The sequence below is a fragment of the Vipera ursinii genome (assembly GCF_947247035.1).
Source record: "Vipera ursinii genome assembly, chromosome: 15".
Lineage (NCBI taxonomy): Eukaryota > Metazoa > Chordata > Lepidosauria > Squamata > Viperidae > Vipera > Vipera ursinii.
In genome coordinates this window covers 2,069,651-2,088,195 of record NC_139528.1, presented here as the reverse complement: position 1 = coordinate 2,088,195, position 18,545 = coordinate 2,069,651, and the positions used below count along the sequence as shown (strand labels likewise).

Here is an 18,545-nt window from a genome sequence, read left to right as displayed (position 1 = left end):
TCCTCTTTAACCCTTTCTCTCTCTCCTTCCCGTCTTACTTTCACTTTCGCTTTGCTTTCCTCTTCCTTCCTCCCTCCATTTCCTTTCTTCCCTCTCCCCTCCCCTTCCTTCCTTCCTTTCTCACCCTCCCCTTCCTCTCCCTCTTTTCCTTCCCTGCAACAATCCTGCAAGGTAGGCCGAGCAGAGAAAAAGCCGCCACTGAGCCCAAACGGCAGAAGCGTGCACCCTGATGAAGCCCAGAACACGCCACGCCCTTCCTCCTCCTCCTCCTCCTCCAGCCCCTCCCCCTTACCTCTAGCCACGATTTCGCCCACCAGATGGTAGCGCACCAAGTCGAACAGCCAGTAGACAAAGAAATCGGCCACAATCAGCAAAATCACCAAGATAAACTGGCGACAGATCGAGACCAAGGCCAGAGCGTAGGCAATCTGCTCCTTGCGCGGCAACACCAGGGAGGCTGCGTAAACAACGCAAAAAAAACCATCCTCGCTGTTTGCTAAACGGATCCCCTCGGCTTTCAAATACAGGCCGTCCTCGACTTACAACAGAGTTCGTTTAGTGACAACGGCAGCGGGGAAAAAGGCGCTAAGGAGGGTGCCTCTTAAATAGCACGTTTTAATTGTGCATCATGTCGGTGGTGTACACTTTGAGAGGAAGCAACTAAATTTCATTTTTAAGGTGCGCCATTGTGCCCAGAGGAGAGAAAAAAAACCCGACGATAACGGTCGTCAAGGTTAAAGGTTATTTTTCAGATGACCGTTGCAGCATCTCGCGGTCAGATTCAGACTCTCGGCCACCGACTCACATTTATGACGGTCGCAGCGTCCCAGGGGTGTGTGGGTGTGACGTGATCCCCTTTTGCGACCTTCTGAGAAGCAAAGTGGACGGGGAATCCAGATTGACTTAACTAACCTCGCAACTTGCGGTGATTCCCTTCGAGACCATGGCAGGAAAGATATTTTGGGCTGCGATGCGGTCCCAAGTCAAGGACTACCTGTAGTTTGCGACCTCCACCCTTCTGAGACACCACCACAATCACACCACACGTACTTGGCCGGATGTATTTGGCGCTTTCCTTCGGCGATAAAGGCAGAACGGACGGGCGCTTGTTCTTCCTCCGCACGGCGTCCATTTCGAGAAAGGCTTGGGTGAGGTAGATGTTGTCAAAGCTGTCCTCGTGTAGATAATGTTTTCGGTACAAGAGAGCCCTGGAGAAGTTAATAATTCCTCGTGGGGGGAAAGAAGACCCCCATCAGCAAGGTCAAATTCCCCCTTGCTTCAGCTCTGGGGCCCTCCGCACATCCTATAAGAGGATTGGAGGCGAAAACATATGAAGAATGTTTGCAGGAATTGGGGATGTCTAGTTTAATGGGGGGGGAAGGACCAAGGGTGACGTGATAGCAGTGTTGTTATATTTGAGGGGCTGCCCCAAAGAAGAGGGGGGTCCACCTCTTCTCCAAAGCCCCTGAAGGCAGGACAAGAAGTAACGGATGGAAATTAATCAAGGAGAGAAGCAACCTGGAACTAAGGAGAAACTTCCTGACCGTGAGAACAACTAACCAGTGGAACAGCCTGTCACCAGAAGTTGTGGGTGCTCCACCACTGGAAGTTTTTAAGAAGGGACAGCCATTTGTCTGAAATGGGATAGGATCTCCTGCTTGAGCAGGGGGTTGGACTAGAAGACCTCCACGGTCCCTTCCAACTCTGTTATTCTGCATTCTTCCCCTTCCCAGCTCACCCGAGGTACATGTAGAGCATGACCAGCGTAGACATGTAACCAAAGAGTCCCACAGCTTCCCGCGCCGGTTGCAGACGCTCGGACACTTCCTCCATGATGTCAAAGGCCACCTGCGACAGCTTCTTGCTGGCGTTGACGTTCACCTCGTACTGGTGGATGGTGGTGATGTTGAATTCGAACTCGGCTCGCACCCGATTGAGCATGGCCACAACAGCTTGGAGTGGGAGAGAGGGAGGGGGGGCGTGTGAGAAGAGAGAGAGGAGAAAGAGAGAAAGAAAAGGAGAAAGAGAAAGAGAGAAAGAGAGAGGAGAGAGAGAGAGAAGGAAAGAAAGAGGGAGAGAGAGAGAGACAGTTAATTTGGAAAATCTCTGGAATGGCTGTGAGAAGGGTGGATGGGGCCTAAAGAGGGCGGGGATACATACAAGAGGGAGAATGTTGAGATTGGAAGGGAGAGGACGATCCTCTGGACTTACGTTCTGCAACCTTGCGACGCAAAAACGGCACTATGTAATCAGGAATGATGCAGAAAACCAGAAGGACTGCGGAAGGAATGAGAAGAAGCAGAGGGCAATGTGGCTGGTACCATGTGGTGAAGGCAGATCACTTGAGAACAGCCAAAATTCCCTGAGCTTGGTGGTTTTCTTGCAGATGTTTCATTACCCAAATTAGGTAACGTCATCAGCGTGAGGAGGAGGAGGAGGAGGAGGAGGAGGAGGAGGAGGAGGAGGAGGAGGAGGAGGAGAACTATGGATCCTTGGTGCTCTCTGAACTAATGCTTGTTTTCTTGCAGTGCTAGTAGCACTGATGATGTTACCTAGTTTGGTAATGAAACGTCGGCAAGAAATCCACCATGCTAAGAAGCACCAATGATCCCACAGCTCTCCTCCTCCTCCTCCTCCTCCTCCCCCTCCCCCCCCTCCCCCTCCCATAACTCCCTTCTAGCACTGATGATGCTACCTAGTTGGGTAATCAATCGTATGCAGGTAAACCACCGTGCTCACAGAGCACCAAGGACCCCACATCTCCTCCTCCTCCCCATAAACCCTATCCCTCCAAGCACTGGTGGTGTTACCTAGTTGGGTCATGAAACGTCTGCAAGAAAACCACCCAGCTCAGAGAGCCCCAAGGACACCCCCATTTCAACTCTGAGCAACAAAGAGGAGCCAACATTCCCTCTGCAGCTAGTAAAATTGGGCAGGGTGATGAGGTGGCTCATTTAACAGCCCCGGATTGCTTCGCCACAAGTCGAGGACTACCCAGAATTTGGTTCAGATCTCTGGGGAGGCCCCTGCGTCCTCTCTGATCACAGACAGCCCAAATCTAGGAAGTGAGCTCACTGTTGGCCAATCCGCAGAGGTACTTGAAGAGGAGGACGACGTGGCAGAGGAAGGAGAGGAAAGGGATGGCCCGTTCACACTGGTCCTTCGCGTTGTCGAAGATGCGGGCACATTTCTGGTACGGCCTGCCCATCTCCTCGTTGCACACGTCACCCATGTGAAGAAGGAAGTACCAAACGTTGCGCATGCAGTGAGCTGCCAGACAGGAAACAGCCCAGGATCGATGTGCGGCTAAGTGAAAGATTGGCCCACCACCGATGGCTTTGCCCCGTGGGAGGACTTTTCACGCCACGGCGAAAGGAAGCGCAGCCACTCGGAAAGGTTTTGGAAATCCCGCTCACCGACGTGCCGCACCGCATCCATGACAGACCGGAAAAGTTTTCGGACACGGTCTCCAACCACTTTGGCTTTCCTGGCGATATCCTTGATTTTCTTTAAGGCATCTAGGGGAGAGGGAGGGGGACAGGTGGGACACCTTGGGACACCTCACCTTGGGACACCTCACTGTCCAAAGCCAAGTTCCTTCCTGGGACATAAAAGAGGTGTTTGCAGGACATCTGCACATCCCGTACGCTACGTTCTCTGCAGTAGAGTTCCTAGCTCCCAGCAATTCTAGAATGGAATGGAATTCTATATTCTATATTCCATTCTGTATTCTATACTCTTTCATTCCTTCTATAGTCTACATTCTACATTTTATTCTGCATTTAACGTTCTACATTCTATTCCACACTCTGCATTCTGCATTTTACATCCTATTCATTCAGCGGTGCAGGTTCTCTCACGGATCAGGAGTTTTATACTCTCTTATTCTTTCTATAGTCTACGTTCTACATTTTATTCTGCATTCTACATTCTATTCCACACTCTGCATTCTGCATTTTACATCCTATTCATTCAGCTGTGCAGGTTCTCTCACTGATCAGAGGTTCGCGAGCTCGCTGCAGCATTTCCGCCGTCTGGTTGAGGGCCAGCTCGGCCCCACACGAGACTGTGTCAGCGCTCCGGTTGAAATTCCGGATGATGTTGGCAAAGGGTCCTTCCATAGCCATTCCAAACGCCAGGAGTATGAGGACCATCTTGCCCTCTTCTGTCATAAGAGAGAAATAAGCACAACGTTGCAGACTTGAGTCCAGGCTGGTTTCACATTTGCCCCCTGCAACCTTAAAAGGTAAAGGTAAAGGTTCCCCCGCACACGCGTGCTAGTCGTTTCCGACTCTAGGAGCCGGTGCTCATCTCCATTTCAAAGCCGAAGAGCCAGCGCTTGTCCGAGGACGTCTCCGTGGTCATGTGGCCGGCATGACTAGACGCCAAAGGTGCACGGAACGCCGTTGCCTTCCCACCGGAGTGGTCCCTATTTTTCTACTTGCGTTTTTACGTGCTTTCGAACTGCTAGGTTGGCAGAAGCTGGGACGAGTAACAGGCGCTCACTCTGCTACGCGGCACTCGGCATTCGACCCGCCAAACTGCCGACCTTCTGATTGACAAGCTCAGCGTCTTAACCCACTGAGCCACCGCGGCCCCTGCAACCTTACATGACCCCTGAAACAGCCACTCAAAGTGGATGGGGAACACCACCTCCTACCAATCGGCAACCCCCCCCTCCCAAGTGTCTTATTCTGGGGTTCGGCAAACTCTCAGACTGCAAGGCATTATTGTGACCCCTTCAGACATCTTTCTACCCCAATACGGCCTCCAAATTTTCTTGCTTTCTCGCAAAGGTGTCACTCTGAGAGTCGCAATGCCGGATTCTCGTCAGATTGGGAAGTTAGCGTTTGGGCCTTGGGCCTTCAGCAAAGAAACCTTTGATTTTTTTGTCTTTCCTTTTTCATTACAGTCCTGTTGTAGTCCTCGCCTTACAACGGTCCATTCAGTGACCATTCAAAGTTACGACGGCACTGAAAAAAACCGACCTTAGGACCGTTTTTCTCTCTTGCAGCATCCTGGTGATCCCTGGATCAAAATTTGGACGGCTTGGCAACCGGCTCGTATTGACGATGGTCGCAGCGTCCCGGGGGGGGGTGTCCCGTGATTTCCCCCTTTTGCCACCTTCTGACGAGCCAAGCCAGCGAGGGAAGGCAGATTCACTTAACAACCGGGTCGCTAACTGAACAACTAGAGGGGCTCGCTTAGTGACGGTGGCAAGAAAGGCGGTAAAATGAGGCAAAATTCAACCGTCTCTCTTAGCAGTGGAAGTTTGCCGGTCAGTTCTGGTCGTAAGTGGGGGACAGCCTGTGTTTCTTTTGGGGAGGGGGGCCTTGAGGTGCAAGGGGCACTTACTCGAAAAAAACTGGGGCAGCATCAGCAGGACGGTCACCCGGACTTTGAAGGAAAACGCCATGCCGAGGCCGAGGACCAGGGCTAGGGTGATGGTGGACAGCAGGCAGTACCAGATACTGTAGCCTTGGCCAAAAATGACCAGGGCCCCGTAAGCTGCCGAGAGGGTCATCCCCAGGCTGAAGCCTCCCAGACTACGGACCGTAGCCCGGCCGAAAGTGTCCTCTTGAACCCGCGTGACCCCTTTTTTCTTCTTTCCTTTCTTCCGCCCCTTTCTCAGCCACGAGGGAAAGAGAGTTGGCCAGAAGCTCATGGCGGCTTGGCTGAGGGCCCCGTTAAGCTCTGGAAAGGAGCCGAGGGGCACCCAGAGGCCACCTAGACGGGCTGAAGAAAGGGTGAGGACTCAAAAGCAGCGGGAAGAGGACGGTTTCCCTAGCCGCCTGGCAAAACCAGGTTGTCATTGGCAGTTGGGAATGCCAGTTAAGGTCAGGTTCTATCGGCTCCCTAGCCCCACCCCTTAATCTGCCTCTGTTTTGCATTGACTCCACCTACCGCTTGCTAGATTGGTTTTTCTCGGGGTCTTGAGCCCCGCCCATATTTGTTCTGGCTCTGCCCCTCACCGGAGGTCTCTCTTAGCTCTGCTTTTAGCCCCACCCACAACCCTCCTTGGCTCCTCCTATCACCTGCTAGCTTGCCACTAGGCTCCACCCCTTTTCTACCTTCGCTTTCTTTCTTACCCAAAGCCTTAGTTAACTTCCTGTGGAGTCAACCTGATGAATTTCGGCCTACCAAGTTTTTTCTCGGGGCTGGACTCAGGATTTTATCCTAGATCCTTTGGAAGGACTCTAGAAGTGGATAAAACCCACCTCTGATTCACGGCGCCACCCACTACAATATTATTATCATTAATCATAAATAAATGATATTAGTTATTATTAAACATCACACACAGCATCCTCTGCCTTTCCATTTACAGACCGCAACCAGAAAGAAAAAAGCAAAATATTTTAAAAATATTTACGAAACAGTACAACCTAAGATACAAATAATCTCCCACGCAAAACGCTGCAACAGAAATATCTGTAAATATAAAATATTTTTAAATCTAAAGATACAAATCTAAGATACAAAACACAACATAAATATTTACATTTAGGTATTTATTTAGCATATGGCATATCATACCTGGACTATCCATATATATTAGATAATTTAGTTATGAACAGAATAACAGAGTTGGGAGGGACCTTGGAGGTCATCTAGTCCAACCCCCGTACTCAAGCATTCAAAAATCTTAATAGTTAATACTACTTAATATACACCCAGGTGGAAATAAAAATGAGAAATGTCTAATCGAAGCAACTAAGATTGATCACGATTCTCTCTTAAGAAATTTTAGCAGAAGGGTGGGAATTGTAGTCCTGTGCCTTAGGGGAAGTGTAGTTAGGAAAGCGTAGCTTCAGTAGAGAATTTAACCGCGCTGCAGCAGCAAAATTGGGATTAATTTTTCAACCTCTGGGCGAGGACTGTCCCTATCTGTGCTTTTCTTCCCCCAAAACGCCGTTGCTATTATTATTATTATTATTATTATTATTATTATTATTATTATTATTATTATTATTATTATTATTATTATTATTACTTTGCATTTGGTTTTTTTAGGGGCCAAAAGTTTGGGGCATTTCGGGGTATTTGAAAAAGCAGAGATGAAGGCACCGCTGTTGCAAAGGAGCGTCTACAAAGGAGAAAAGGGACTCACTCCGGATTGCTCACCTAGGAAAGAACAAAGAGGCGCGAATTCGGAGCAAACAAACGCAAACCTCCCACCAGGATCCAGGCGCAGCGCGGCTTTTGCGCCGACGCGCATCCCGCCCCGCCTTTCCTCCTCTCCCCCCTCCCACCTCTGACTGTTAATGGGGAGGCGGGAGAGCCTTTAATTCGGAGTGGATCCGGATTAGATGCATGGGTGTACGCCTTTCTGCATTAGATAATTAAAAATGTGGGTTCACCCGTCTCTACACGTGTGTGCATTTTTTTTAGCAAATATTTTATATATATATATATGTAATGCATCTTCGTAGATGTGTTATGGCTTCGGCCACCAGGGGGCTGCGGGGAAAAAAAGCCACGCTTTGCCGCTCCCTGGCGGCCGGCAGAAGCCCTGCAGCCGAAATCGGCTTTCAATGCAATCCCCGAAAAATCGTCGCCGAAGAGGGAGCATAAAACCCCACTGGCTCATTTTCAGCGCCCCCTAAGTGGGGGGGTGGGTTTCCAGGACCCCCCCCCTTCCTAGTCCTTTTGAATTTCCCTCCTGGCCCCCCCCTTTCTACCATATAACCTCTATTGACCCCCTCCCCATTCTAGATAAAGCTTGCATTTTTTTCAAAAGGGGGGTAGCCAAATACCATTGACATATTTGGATCTAATTTCATCCCTGGGGGGGGGAAATCAAAATAATTTAGCTCAAGTGTTTTTTATCAGTTTGCAAAGTCTTCTATTCCGTTTCTGCCGGGCTGCTTGGGTCTATTGCAGCCCCTGCGCGCCCCCGCCCCATCCAAGCCGCCCCCTCCGGATCTGGGCGGGGGGAGGCCGCCCCCTCCCTCCCTCCCTCCTCCCGGGCCGAGCCAGAGAAAGGCTGGCAAAGCTGCGCGAAGCGAAGCCAACTCTCGCACCGGATTGCGCGTGGGGGGGAGGGCAAGTAAATTGCAACTGGAGGGGGGGTCTTCTCCTATCCCTGGGCTGGGGAAAGAGGCTTGGTGGGCGGGGGGCGTCTGGGAGAGGCACCCCCGAATTTAGAGCGCTTCTCCCGTCTGTTCTGCTTTGGGGAGACCCCGGGTCGTGGGAGGGATGGCCTGATCACCCCCCCTCTCTTTTTGCCCTTGCCACCAGGGGGAAAAAAAGCCCCCCCCATCCAAATCAGGGACTCACCCACCCAAATTGGCTTGGGAGAACGGGGTGCGATTTATGGCTAGCCCCCTACTCTGCACCCCAAGATCCTTTCATCTCTCTCTTTTTTCAGTCCCCCCTATTTTTAAATGATAAACTCCCCCCCCCATTTTTGCTGCTAGTGGATTTCCCCCCCCCCCTATTGCAGCTTCCATTTCCCCCAAACTCCGGGGAAATCCAGCAAATTATTTTTTATTTGCTCTCCCGGGTTGGGGGGTGGGTGTGGGACTGGTGAAATTTGGGGTACGCCTCGGAGTAGGGAAATGAAGCACTGGAAAAGAGGTTTTCTTTGGGCCTGATGCCATTGGGGGGGGCTTGTCGCTGCCTTCGGTAGTCCATCCAAGGCAGGCAGTCCTGGGGTGTGTGGAAAGACCCCATTATTGAAGGGGGGAGCTGTCTCCTTGGGGTCCCGATTCCAGGGCATGCCTTGCGTATCTTTCTGCTGCTGGACTTCACCTTCTCGCTGTGCAACCGGGGTGCAGCTTCCCAGCTGGGGTGCCGGAGGGTAGCCTGCTGTGGACCCCCTTCCACAGGCACACACACACACACCGAAAGCTTGCAAAGTTTTTTGGGGGGGGCTCTTCAGACCTTCTTGAACTTCGCCTGGGCACCATGGCTGCCAAATGGTTCAAGGAGTTCCCTGCCAATCTCAAAACCGTCTCGGAGCGCCCCAAACCCAGCGGTGGGCATCATCCGAGCAAGCCGGGTAGCGCCTCCCGAAAAAGTTTAGGATCGCCCGAGGCCGGCCTGGCATCTCTGCCCGGGAAGAACCGGAAGAACTCAGCCACCGAGTTGGGGGGTCCGAAAACTCCGCTGGCACCGGGGAAAGATGGCAGCAGTAGCCGTTTATCCCGGGACAATCTCCAGGGCCTTTTGCAAGCCGCTGCGGGGAAAATGCGCAAGAATTCGAGGGTAGAGGGGGCCCCTCCGGAAGACCCCAGCTGGGCCGCCCCCAAAGGGAACTCCAGCTGTGGGGGCTACATCAACCGTCTGATCAAAGTCAACGCTCAGGAGAAAAATGCGAAAAACTTTTCAGGATCTGCTCCGAATCCTAAACCGGTTCCGCCAGCCGAAGCGGAGAAGCCCAAGCAAGAAACGGTGAAGGTGCCATTACGGTTTGCCACTTTCTGGGGTGCGGAAGATTAAAGGGAGGGGGTAGGTTTGAAGTCTGGGGTTGTTGCATTTGCCATCTGTTTGTCTGGAGTTTTGTTTTTGTTTTTTTTTTTAAATGGGGATTCTGTTTGGAAGGAGAAGGTCAGAAAAATGCACTTTTTCAAATAGTTTTGCCAGCGGTTAATTTTGGGTTTGTGTGTGTGTGTGTGTTAAAAATTGAGTTTGTCTTCTGTTTGGGGGGAAAAAATGGAGCAAATCTTAGAAAATCCACTTTTTTTTAAAAAAAAAAAAAAGATTCAGCAGGTTTTATGGTATCTGGAGATTCTTTCCAATTTTCTTCAGCCAAATTGCAGAAAAACAGAAAGTCAGACAGATGAAAGGAAAAGAGAAATAAAAGAGAGAGAGAGAGAGAGAGAGAGAAGGAAAGAAAAAGAAAGAAAGAAAGAAAGAAAGAAAGAAAGAAAGAAAGAAAGAAAGGAAGGAAGGAAGGGAGGGAGGGAGGGAGGGAGGAAGGAAGGAAGGGAGGGAAAAAAGAAAGAAAAAGAAAGAGGGAGGAGGGAAAGAAAGAAAGAGAAAGAAAGAAAGAAAGAAAGAAAGAAAGAAAGAAAGAAAGAAAGAAAGAAAGAAAGAAAGAAAGAAAGAAGAAAGGAAAACAGTTTGCACATGGCAAGAATCGACTGAAAAGGATCTGAGAAGGATCGGGGTTCAAAGATTTATATTTTAAGAATTCGGGGGAGTTTAAATCCGTAGAATAGATCCTCAAACAGAAACTCCTTACAACTCTTCATTAATGTTAATATATCCTATTCAACAAAAAAAAAATTTTTTTTACTATTTTGTAAAATCATAAAAAGTCGCCTTGAGTGGAGAGACGGGTGCCACAGAATTTTAATATATATAAGCTATAAATTGACGGTTTTATTTTTTTTAAATCATTTTGCAACGTCGGAAGGTGATCATTTTGGAGGATTACGCCGATCCCTACGACGCGAAACAGACCAAGGGACAACGAGACGCTGAACGATTGGAAGAGAACGACGGCTACATGGAGCCTTACGACGCGCAACAGATGATAACCGGTAATCACGGTTTGTCTGGGAAGAAACAGGTTGCTTTTCAACTCTGCCCCTTACAGTCCTCAACTTACGACCACAGCTGAGCCCAAAACCTCTGTTGCTAAGCGAGACAGTTGTTAAATGAGTTTTGCCCTACTTTAAGACATCCCTTGCCATGGCTGTTAAGTGAATCGCTACGTTTGGACTGTAGAATAGCAGCGGGTTGGACTAGAAGACCTCCAAGGGCCCTTCCAGCTATGTAATTCTGTTATTCTGTAATTTTCCGGATTATCAGAAGTCTAATTTAGTTCGCAACCTGCTGCGGCATTGAAAAGCTGCAACAATACAAATTTAACACAAAACTGGACCGGCCAGCAACAAGCTGGATATTTGCCTGGTATAAGCAGACTCCCCACCCACAGCCGATACAGCCGTGCAGAAAAACAGGAAATTTTAGCGCCGGAAGTTGGAATAAAACAGGGCATTGTCGGCTGGGGACAGGGATGGGGCGAGAGCAATGGGGGAATTGGTCTCCAGTCCTAAAATTCCCAGCAATTTGTGCTCCTGCTAAGCCTCGGGTCTTTGAGTCCTCCTGGCAAATGGGCCCGGTTGTATGTAATGGGGGTTTCTGAACCTGCGCAGAGTGTTCTTGGTTTGTTTTGTTTTTTTTGCAAAGGGCCCTTCTTTTTGCTTTTTCTTTAACGGAAGAAATGTCCACAGAAATAAAGAAGGGGCCAGCTGGGAAGGGCTTCGATCGGAGGAAAGGCGTGAGCTAGGTTTAATGAGGACTAGAAACACTTTGTGGGGGTTTGGTTTGTGTTTTGCATGGAACATGAAAAAAGTGAACTTATTGTTTACGGTTTGGGTGATTTGAAAAACAAATGCAATTAGCCATATAAAATAAGAGGTTAATTTATACATTTGCTTACTACTGCTGTAAAAATATCAGAATTGCTTTATCCTTCCTTCCTTCCTTCCTTCCTTCCTTCCTTCCTTCCTTCCTTCCTTCCTCCCATGTCTGCTTATCTATATATCATCTATCTATCCCCTTTCTGTTCGTTTCCTTCCTTCCTTCCTTCCTTCCTTCCTTCCTTCCTTCCTTCCTTGCTTTGTCTTTCCTTCCTGCCTGCATTTTAACATTTTCATCCACTTATATTAAATGACAAAAACAAAAATACACCCATAAACAAGGCCTTACTTCCACTGCTGGGTTCACACGGCCTCTGCCCTCCCTTGCAGAAATTCGCCGACGGGGGTCCAAAGATCCTTGTGTGGGGAAAGCTGTCCTGCTTCTGGACGAACCAGCAGCCAAGGGAGATGCGGGGGTCAAAGTCCCAGCCTCGAAACCCCTGCAGCTTTACGACACCCCTTACGAGCCGGCAGAAACGGGCTCCAAGTTCGAGACGCGCCTCCCTCCGAGCGACGAACGGCCGCCGGCCGAATACGAGCAGCCCTGGGAATGGAAGAAAGACCAGATTGTTAAAGTTCTCTCAGGTAGGAAAAAGCGGGCTGCAAAAAAACGGGACGTGGAGGATCGTTTCGCATTAAAAAAAAAAAAAGAAATACTGATTTGTTTAGCGGAGATTTCCCTACAGAGGACCGGTTCAAAAAAGAGAGAGAGAGAGAGAGAGAGAGAGAGAGAGAGAGAGAGAGAGAGAGAGAAAAGTAAGAAAGGTAAATTTGGAAGGACGCAACCTTGGGCAATTCCTTTAAATCCTGGTTTAGATGCAATTTAAATTTGCAAAAAAAATAATTTGCCCTCGTTTCAGTGGTCAGTTTTGCATTCGGCAACGTGCTTGGGACCTCAACCGCCTTCGCGTCTCTGCATATATCAGTGTCCGATTTGAGCATCTTGGCTTGTTCCCACCCTGAGTCAACAACCCATCTCGGCTTGTTTGCGGAGGAGGATGGCCAATTTTGGCCAGTGGTGAAGATATTTGGGGGAAATCCCCCTTTTCACAACCTTTGCTTCTCCTTCCTCTCTCTATTTTTCCAGTGCAGTTTGAGGGTTCGGAGAAACTTCTGACCGCCGCTGAGATGGTCGTCTCGCCACCCCAGCACCAACCTTGCCCGAAAAACTGGCCGTCAATGATGGTTAAGTCTTCCCCGGGGATCGAACTGGGTCTGGACGCAGAGCGGGTGGATTCTGCCCTCGTCTTGGAGAAACAACCGTAAGCCTCCTGGGATCTGGCCTGGCATCCATCCCAAATCTTACCTATTTGTGCCCTCGAGGTTCCTTCTATACCCATCTCCCTTTGGAGACAAGCTGCTAGTCCTCATGAGGCTGGAATTCTCTCTTAAGAAGGGAAGAGGTTTGGCTGGGCCCCCAAGGAAGGAGTAAACTGGGTTTGGAGGCTTCCAGTTCGATGGGACCTCCGTGGTTTCTAAGGAGGACAAACTCCACCTCGGAAATAGACATTACTTTTCTTTATTCTAAAATAGTTTGCTTTGGTGGCCTTAGAAATATAGGAAGTCCTCAGGTTATGACGTGATTGAGGGGTGGACTTCAACTCCCAGAATCCCCTAGCCAGCCTGCTTTAAGAGGGGAGAATTCAACTCCCAGAATTCCCCAGCCAGCCTGCTTTAAGAGGGGAGGACTTCCACTCCCAGAATCCCCCAGCCAGCAGAGCCTTTGCTGAGGATTCTGGGAATTGCCTCCCGCGGGAGAAGGTGGACCTCCTGGGAAACCATGTTTTTGCCCCTCCTTCCTCACAGGTGGTTTCACGGCTCCATCACTCGGGCCGAGGCGGAGAGCCGGCTGCAGCCATGTCCGGAGGCGGGCTATCTGGTCCGCACCAGCGAGCTGGGCCCCACCAAGTACTCCATCGCCCTCAAGTGAGTGTCCGAAAGCTCAGGAGCCGGGTCCAGACCCCGGGGCCAAATTGTGCTACAGGTAGTCCTCGACTTACAACGGTCCATCTAGTGACCACAGCTACAACGGCAATGAAAAAAGACTGTTTGTCACACTTCACCGCCGTTGCAGCCTCCTCCGGGGTCAACTGACGTGTACTTGCGATGGTTGCGGCGTCCCCCTCCCCGGGGGTCCCACAATCCCCCTTTTGCGACCTTCTGACCCGCAAACCCAATGGGCGAAGCCAGATTCCCTTAGGCAACAACTTCAATCCGTCAGAAGAGAGCTGGAAGGGACCTTGGAGGTCATCTAGTCCAACCCGCCGGCACAGTCTACAGTCCAACTGTAGCGATTCACTTAACAAGCACGGAAAAGAGGGGTCGTAAAGCCGGGCAGAACCCATTTAACAACCGTCTCGCTTAAGCAACAGAGAGCTTTGGGGTTCGGTAACATCTGCACGGATTTCCTTTGCGGCCAGAAAGGTTGTAAAACGAAGCAAAATTCACTGAACGAAAGTCTCACTTAGCAACGGAAATCTGGGTGGCCGTCGTAAGTCGAGGGCTGCCTGCCCGCCTTGCCGCTTCCAAACCCTTTGCTTTTTTTTGCTTTTTTTTCCTTTTCAATCCGGACTTTTTCTCCCTGTGTCTGGCTCCAAAGCCGGGGCTGGGTGCGACCGAGCTTCCTTCCTCAGGATGCTGAATTTTGAAACAAACCAAGGAAAGAAAGAGAGGACGTTTGTGTGCTTGTGTGTGTTTGTGTGTGAGAGGGGAGAATCGGGAGCTCAGCTAGTGGAAAAGGCGGCTGTGGGGGGGGGGGCTGTCCGTAGAAAAACAGTTTGCCCGCTTCTGATTCTCCCCTTTGGATAGGTGGGGATTGAAAGGGGATTGAAAAATATCCCGTTGAAATTGGGCTTTCAAAGGAGAGGATTTAAGGTGCCCCTTCCAGCTTTCCTTGACCCCACGTTTAACACAACCCGCCATGTCCTGCCAGGCGTCTGGTGTGTATGTGTGTGTGGGGGGTGTTTGTCCAACCAAGAAGCGAGCCCCCCCCGTTGGGCAGGATTCAAAATCGCCCAAACTGAGGCCAAAAGTCTGTCTAGTTGTCTCTTCAGACCCCCAAAACTGGAGAATTGGAAGGAATTCTTCCGGTATTGGTTGAGGAGCAGGATTTGGTGGTCAATCAGGCAAAGTTGGAGAAGGGAGAAGATGCGGAATTCTTAAATGGGAGTGTGTCCCCCCCCGTTCAAAAAGCACCCCCAAAATATAATTTGAAAGGGGTTGATAACAGGAAAAAAACAGAATAACCACGGAATAGCGGAACAATAGAATAACAGAACTAGAGAATAAGAGAGTTGGGAGGGACCTCGGAGGTCATCTAGTCCAGACCCCTGCTCAGAATACAGAATCACAGAGTCGGAAGGGACCTCGGAGGTCATCTAGGCCAACCCCCCCCTGCTCAGGCCGCCAACCTTATAAAGTTCAATCTCTTCTTTTAAACCTCCAGGGTCTTTAATAAGGAAACCAAACCATCCGTCTCCCACAGGGTCATTTTCACTAATATTCTTCTATTTTGGCCTCTCTTTCCAACCCTGCCCCCTCCACCCCCACAGGACAAGCCAAGGTTACGTCCACATCATCGTGGCCCAAACGAAGGATCACAAATACACCCTGGACCAAGCGGGCGCCCCCTTTGACACCATCCCCGAAGTGGTGGGCTACTATTCCACCGAAAAGCTGCCCTTCAAAGGGGCAGAGCACATGACTCTACGTTTCCCGGTCCCTATTCCCACCAAGATTCCCTAAAGATCCCATTTCAGACCAGTTTGGGAACGGCTGGGCCAACTGGGGAAATGCGGCGGGAAAGCAGACAGAGACTTCAGCAAACTTCGCTTCGCCTGGAGACTTTTCTTCGTTCTCCAGCAAATTTATTCCCGCGCGTCCCAGTGTGATTGGATTAGGACTTTTCCCATCCTGAAAGATGACTAAATTTGGGAGTGGGCACAGAGCATGGGGGGCAGCCCCCCCCCTTTGCTGGAGGCCGAATTGACGGGAGTGGATGGGGCTGGAAATGCAGCCTTGATTGGCAGCTGCTCAACTTGAGCCAGATTCTCCGAGTTTTCCCGAACGAGCTACTATTGAGAAGAAAGCCGGTGGAGTTTGGAGAATCCCAGTGACTCCCAGTCCCCACCATTAAGGGCCAAGTGGATTTGCCTAGTAGGCTGAACTGGGAGGTTTCGATTTGATTTTTTATTTTTTTTATTTTTCCTGAAACGGTTTTTCATAGGATCCGGCAGAGAGGCTGGTCTCTTCGCCGCTTCTCCAAAAGTCAAATAAAAATGCTCAAAGACTTCTGGTTTCTTTTTATACTACGGGGGGGTGGGGTGTCCCCGACTTATGACGGTTTGCTTCATGGCCGTTTGGAGTTACAACAGCACTGGGAAAAAAGGGACTTAGGAGCCACCTGATTTACATCCGGACGGTTGACAACTGACTCACATTTACGACGGTCGCAGCGTCTTATGAGCAGGGTCATATGATCAAAATTTGTGCCCTTGGCCACTGTCGGGTACTTATGATAGTCGGGGCATCTTGAGATCATGTAACTATCATTCCCAGCCAGTTTTTGACACGCAAAATAAACGGGGGAAGCAGGATTTGCTTAAGGACCATGTGACTCCCTTAACAATTGTGGCAAAATCAGAGTTACTCCCTGGGGACCTTCACGGCCCCCTTTCCGAGCGACCATTCAGAAGTGCTTCCCCCAATATTTTCTCTTGAGATCTCCTGGTGGTCTCTCATCCTCGTTAAAAGCAGAGTCGCTTGAGGTTTCAAGGGCCAGACGCAGAAAACAGAAATGTAGATTTCCAGCCTCACCTCATCTTGATTTCAGGGACCCCCTGAGAGGGACTTGGGTTCTCCCCCCTCCCCTTTAAGAAACACGGATGTTAACCAGTCTGCCACAACCTATCCTGGTTGCATCTTGGTTTAAAAGCGCAAGGGGGAAAAAAATCACCCTTTCAAACAAGTCTCTCTTTCTTTCTTTCTTTCTTTCTTTCTTTCTTTCTTTCTTTCTTTCTTTCTTTTTTTTCTTTCTGAGATTAGTTTGCTGGCTGCTTCGTGGCTTCGGCTAAAAGTAGATTTGAGTCAATCTGAAAAAGGGATCAGCCCCCTTCCTCTGGGCACCCACCCATCCAGTTTCCTCTCCTGCCAGGAACAAATCCCAGCATTGTTTCGATTTCCTTCCCGCCCAAACTTAAAAAAAAAAAACACAAAACATTGCTTTTTTGACATTGCTTTTTTGACAAAGCTGGTGGCGCCAATGGTGAGCACCAAAGGACTCCAGACTGGCTTTCTCTGTAGACTGAACTTGGCTGGGTGTGTTTGTGTGTGTGTGTGTTTTGGCTGCAAACTCTGAATCACAGTTTAATTGATGCAACGATATATGAGAATGCCTCTGGTGGGTCCCCAGGGCCTTTGGGGAAAACACCTGCATGCATACACATCCCATCTCCCCTCCAGGCTGGGTCAGTTTGCAGTATGGATCTGTTGGTGGGCACAGTCTTGAGGACACCCAAAAACGGATGGCTGTGCTGTGAAATTTGATGAAAGGCTATTTTGAAAGAGTGTGGGATTCAGGGAGAAAGAGAGAGAAGAGAAAGAAAGAGGGAAAGAAAGAAAGAAAGAAAAGACGGGAGGAGGGAAGAAAGAAGAAGGAAGGGAGAGAGGAAGAAAGAAAAATAAAAGGGAGGGAGGAAGGAATAAGGAGAGGGGAGAGGAGAATAGGAAAATTAAAAAATAAATAAATCTTCAAATACAAAGTAAAATTATTCCATCCACCCAATCTTTAAGAGACTAAATTTCTAAATCTCCAAAATTCCCCATTGAAAAGAGAAATATTTGCAAACTAGGTTTTCAGCCCAAAACAGGAATAACAGATTTTTTTTAAAAAATTAATAAATATTTGTATATTGGAGATTATAAAAACAGAACATTCTGCTATCAGTTTATCTTTTTTTTAGACCAGAATTGAGCAGAAAAAAAAGGGAGACAAGTCTTTAAAAATAGAGCACTGCTGCCCTCTTGTGGCCCAATTGTAGAATGCATCTAGCATGAGAATCCTATTGGATCTATAAACGTGCTGAATAAATGTCATTTTGTGATTAAAACAAAGGTTGGTATTTTTTTTTTCCACCCCCTAAGTGTTTTGACTTTACACCCCTGTCCCGATGGTTTGCCAAGAGGAACAGCAGTTTTATAAAATAAAAATAAATCAGTTTCCTTCTTAAATTCAGTGAAACGTGGGAATTTGTAAGAAATTCCTCGCTTGTACTTTTAAATAATAATAATAATAATAATAATAAATCTCTACACAAACCTCACACTTGGAAAGGGTCAGGACCGATGGAATCAACACAGGCTTTAGAAACCTCCCCACAATTAAAAAATAAAATTGTGAAACCCTTCCTTCCTCTTCCCTTCTCTTTCGTTTTTAATTTTTCCCCTCTCGTTTGCATTTTCTGCTTTTTGAGTAGGACACTGCCAACTGTCTGGCTCTGGTGTTGTTTGTGTGTGTGTGTGTGTGTGTGTGTCTTTGTCAGAAATGTCACAAACGAGAACTTGGGGGAAGTTAAGAATTGCAACACGATGGGGGAAGTCAACAGGCGTCTGGTCCCTTGCAGAGAGGAAGGAACGAGGGAACGAACTCTGAAACCCGGTTTAGGCAGGAAACCAGAGGCAAAACAAACCACCACGGGGGGGGGTCACTACCGTGGTGACTGAGACAAAGGAGAATCCCCCAAAACTGTAAAACTCACAAAATGAATGCTCGTTTGGGGACCTTTGAGGCCATCTAGACGAACCCTCTCCCTTGCTCAAGGGCCGAGTAGGATTTGGGGTGACCTTCAGCTGCCCAATTCAAAAGCAACTTCCTTGCCGCCATTTTGCTCGTTGGGTGGCAAGCGAAGGGATTCCCCTTTCTCCCCCCCCCCCCTCTGAAATGTAGATTTTTTTCCCCTGCTTGAATGGAAATGACTCAAAAAGATTCACAGGGTATGCTACATTCCTGGTTTCGCTTTACAAAAAAAATAATAAAAGTCTCAGCTAAAACCAAAAATCTGATACCATCTTGACAGTGGTTTTCCGGTGGCGAGAGACAAACCTGAGGCTCAAAATCTTCCGATGCAACCCCAGAGTTATAACCGAGAGCCAAAAAAAGAGAGAGAGATTTTT

General features: G+C 48.9%; 2 protein-coding genes across 3 annotated transcripts in view; one reads left to right on the top strand and one right to left on the bottom strand.

Moving 5' to 3' along the window:
* The window catches only part of DCST2 (DC-STAMP domain containing 2), a gene marked incomplete at its 5' end in the record, with an annotated part of 28,073 nt that overhangs the window by 5,003 nt on the left and 4,525 nt on the right, over positions 1-18,545 (bottom strand). The window contains 7 exons of the mRNA XM_083374557.1: positions 293-457; positions 1,051-1,208; positions 1,739-1,952; positions 2,212-2,277; positions 3,076-3,270; positions 3,417-3,518; positions 3,995-4,165. Coding sequence (XP_083230683.1) covers positions 293-457; positions 1,051-1,208; positions 1,739-1,952; positions 2,212-2,277; positions 3,076-3,270; positions 3,417-3,518; positions 3,995-4,165 — 1,071 coding nt within the window. The remainder of the gene's footprint in view (positions 1-292; positions 458-1,050; positions 1,209-1,738; positions 1,953-2,211; positions 2,278-3,075; positions 3,271-3,416; positions 3,519-3,994; positions 4,166-18,545) is intronic.
* Positions 8,523-17,167, top strand: SHE (Src homology 2 domain containing E). Of its 2 annotated transcripts, none has more exons than XM_083374510.1 (6): positions 8,523-9,396; positions 10,364-10,490; positions 11,706-11,960; positions 12,463-12,637; positions 13,182-13,301; positions 14,927-17,167. In XM_083374510.1, the coding sequence occupies exons 1-6, from the start codon at positions 8,911-8,913 to the stop codon at positions 15,117-15,119; spliced, it is 1,356 nt and encodes a 451-aa protein (XP_083230636.1). In that variant the 5' UTR covers positions 8,523-8,910; the 3' UTR covers positions 15,120-17,167. The 2 variants fall into 2 exon arrangements, with proteins under 2 accessions (XP_083230636.1, XP_083230635.1); XM_083374509.1 differs by having other exon boundaries at positions 8,523-9,402.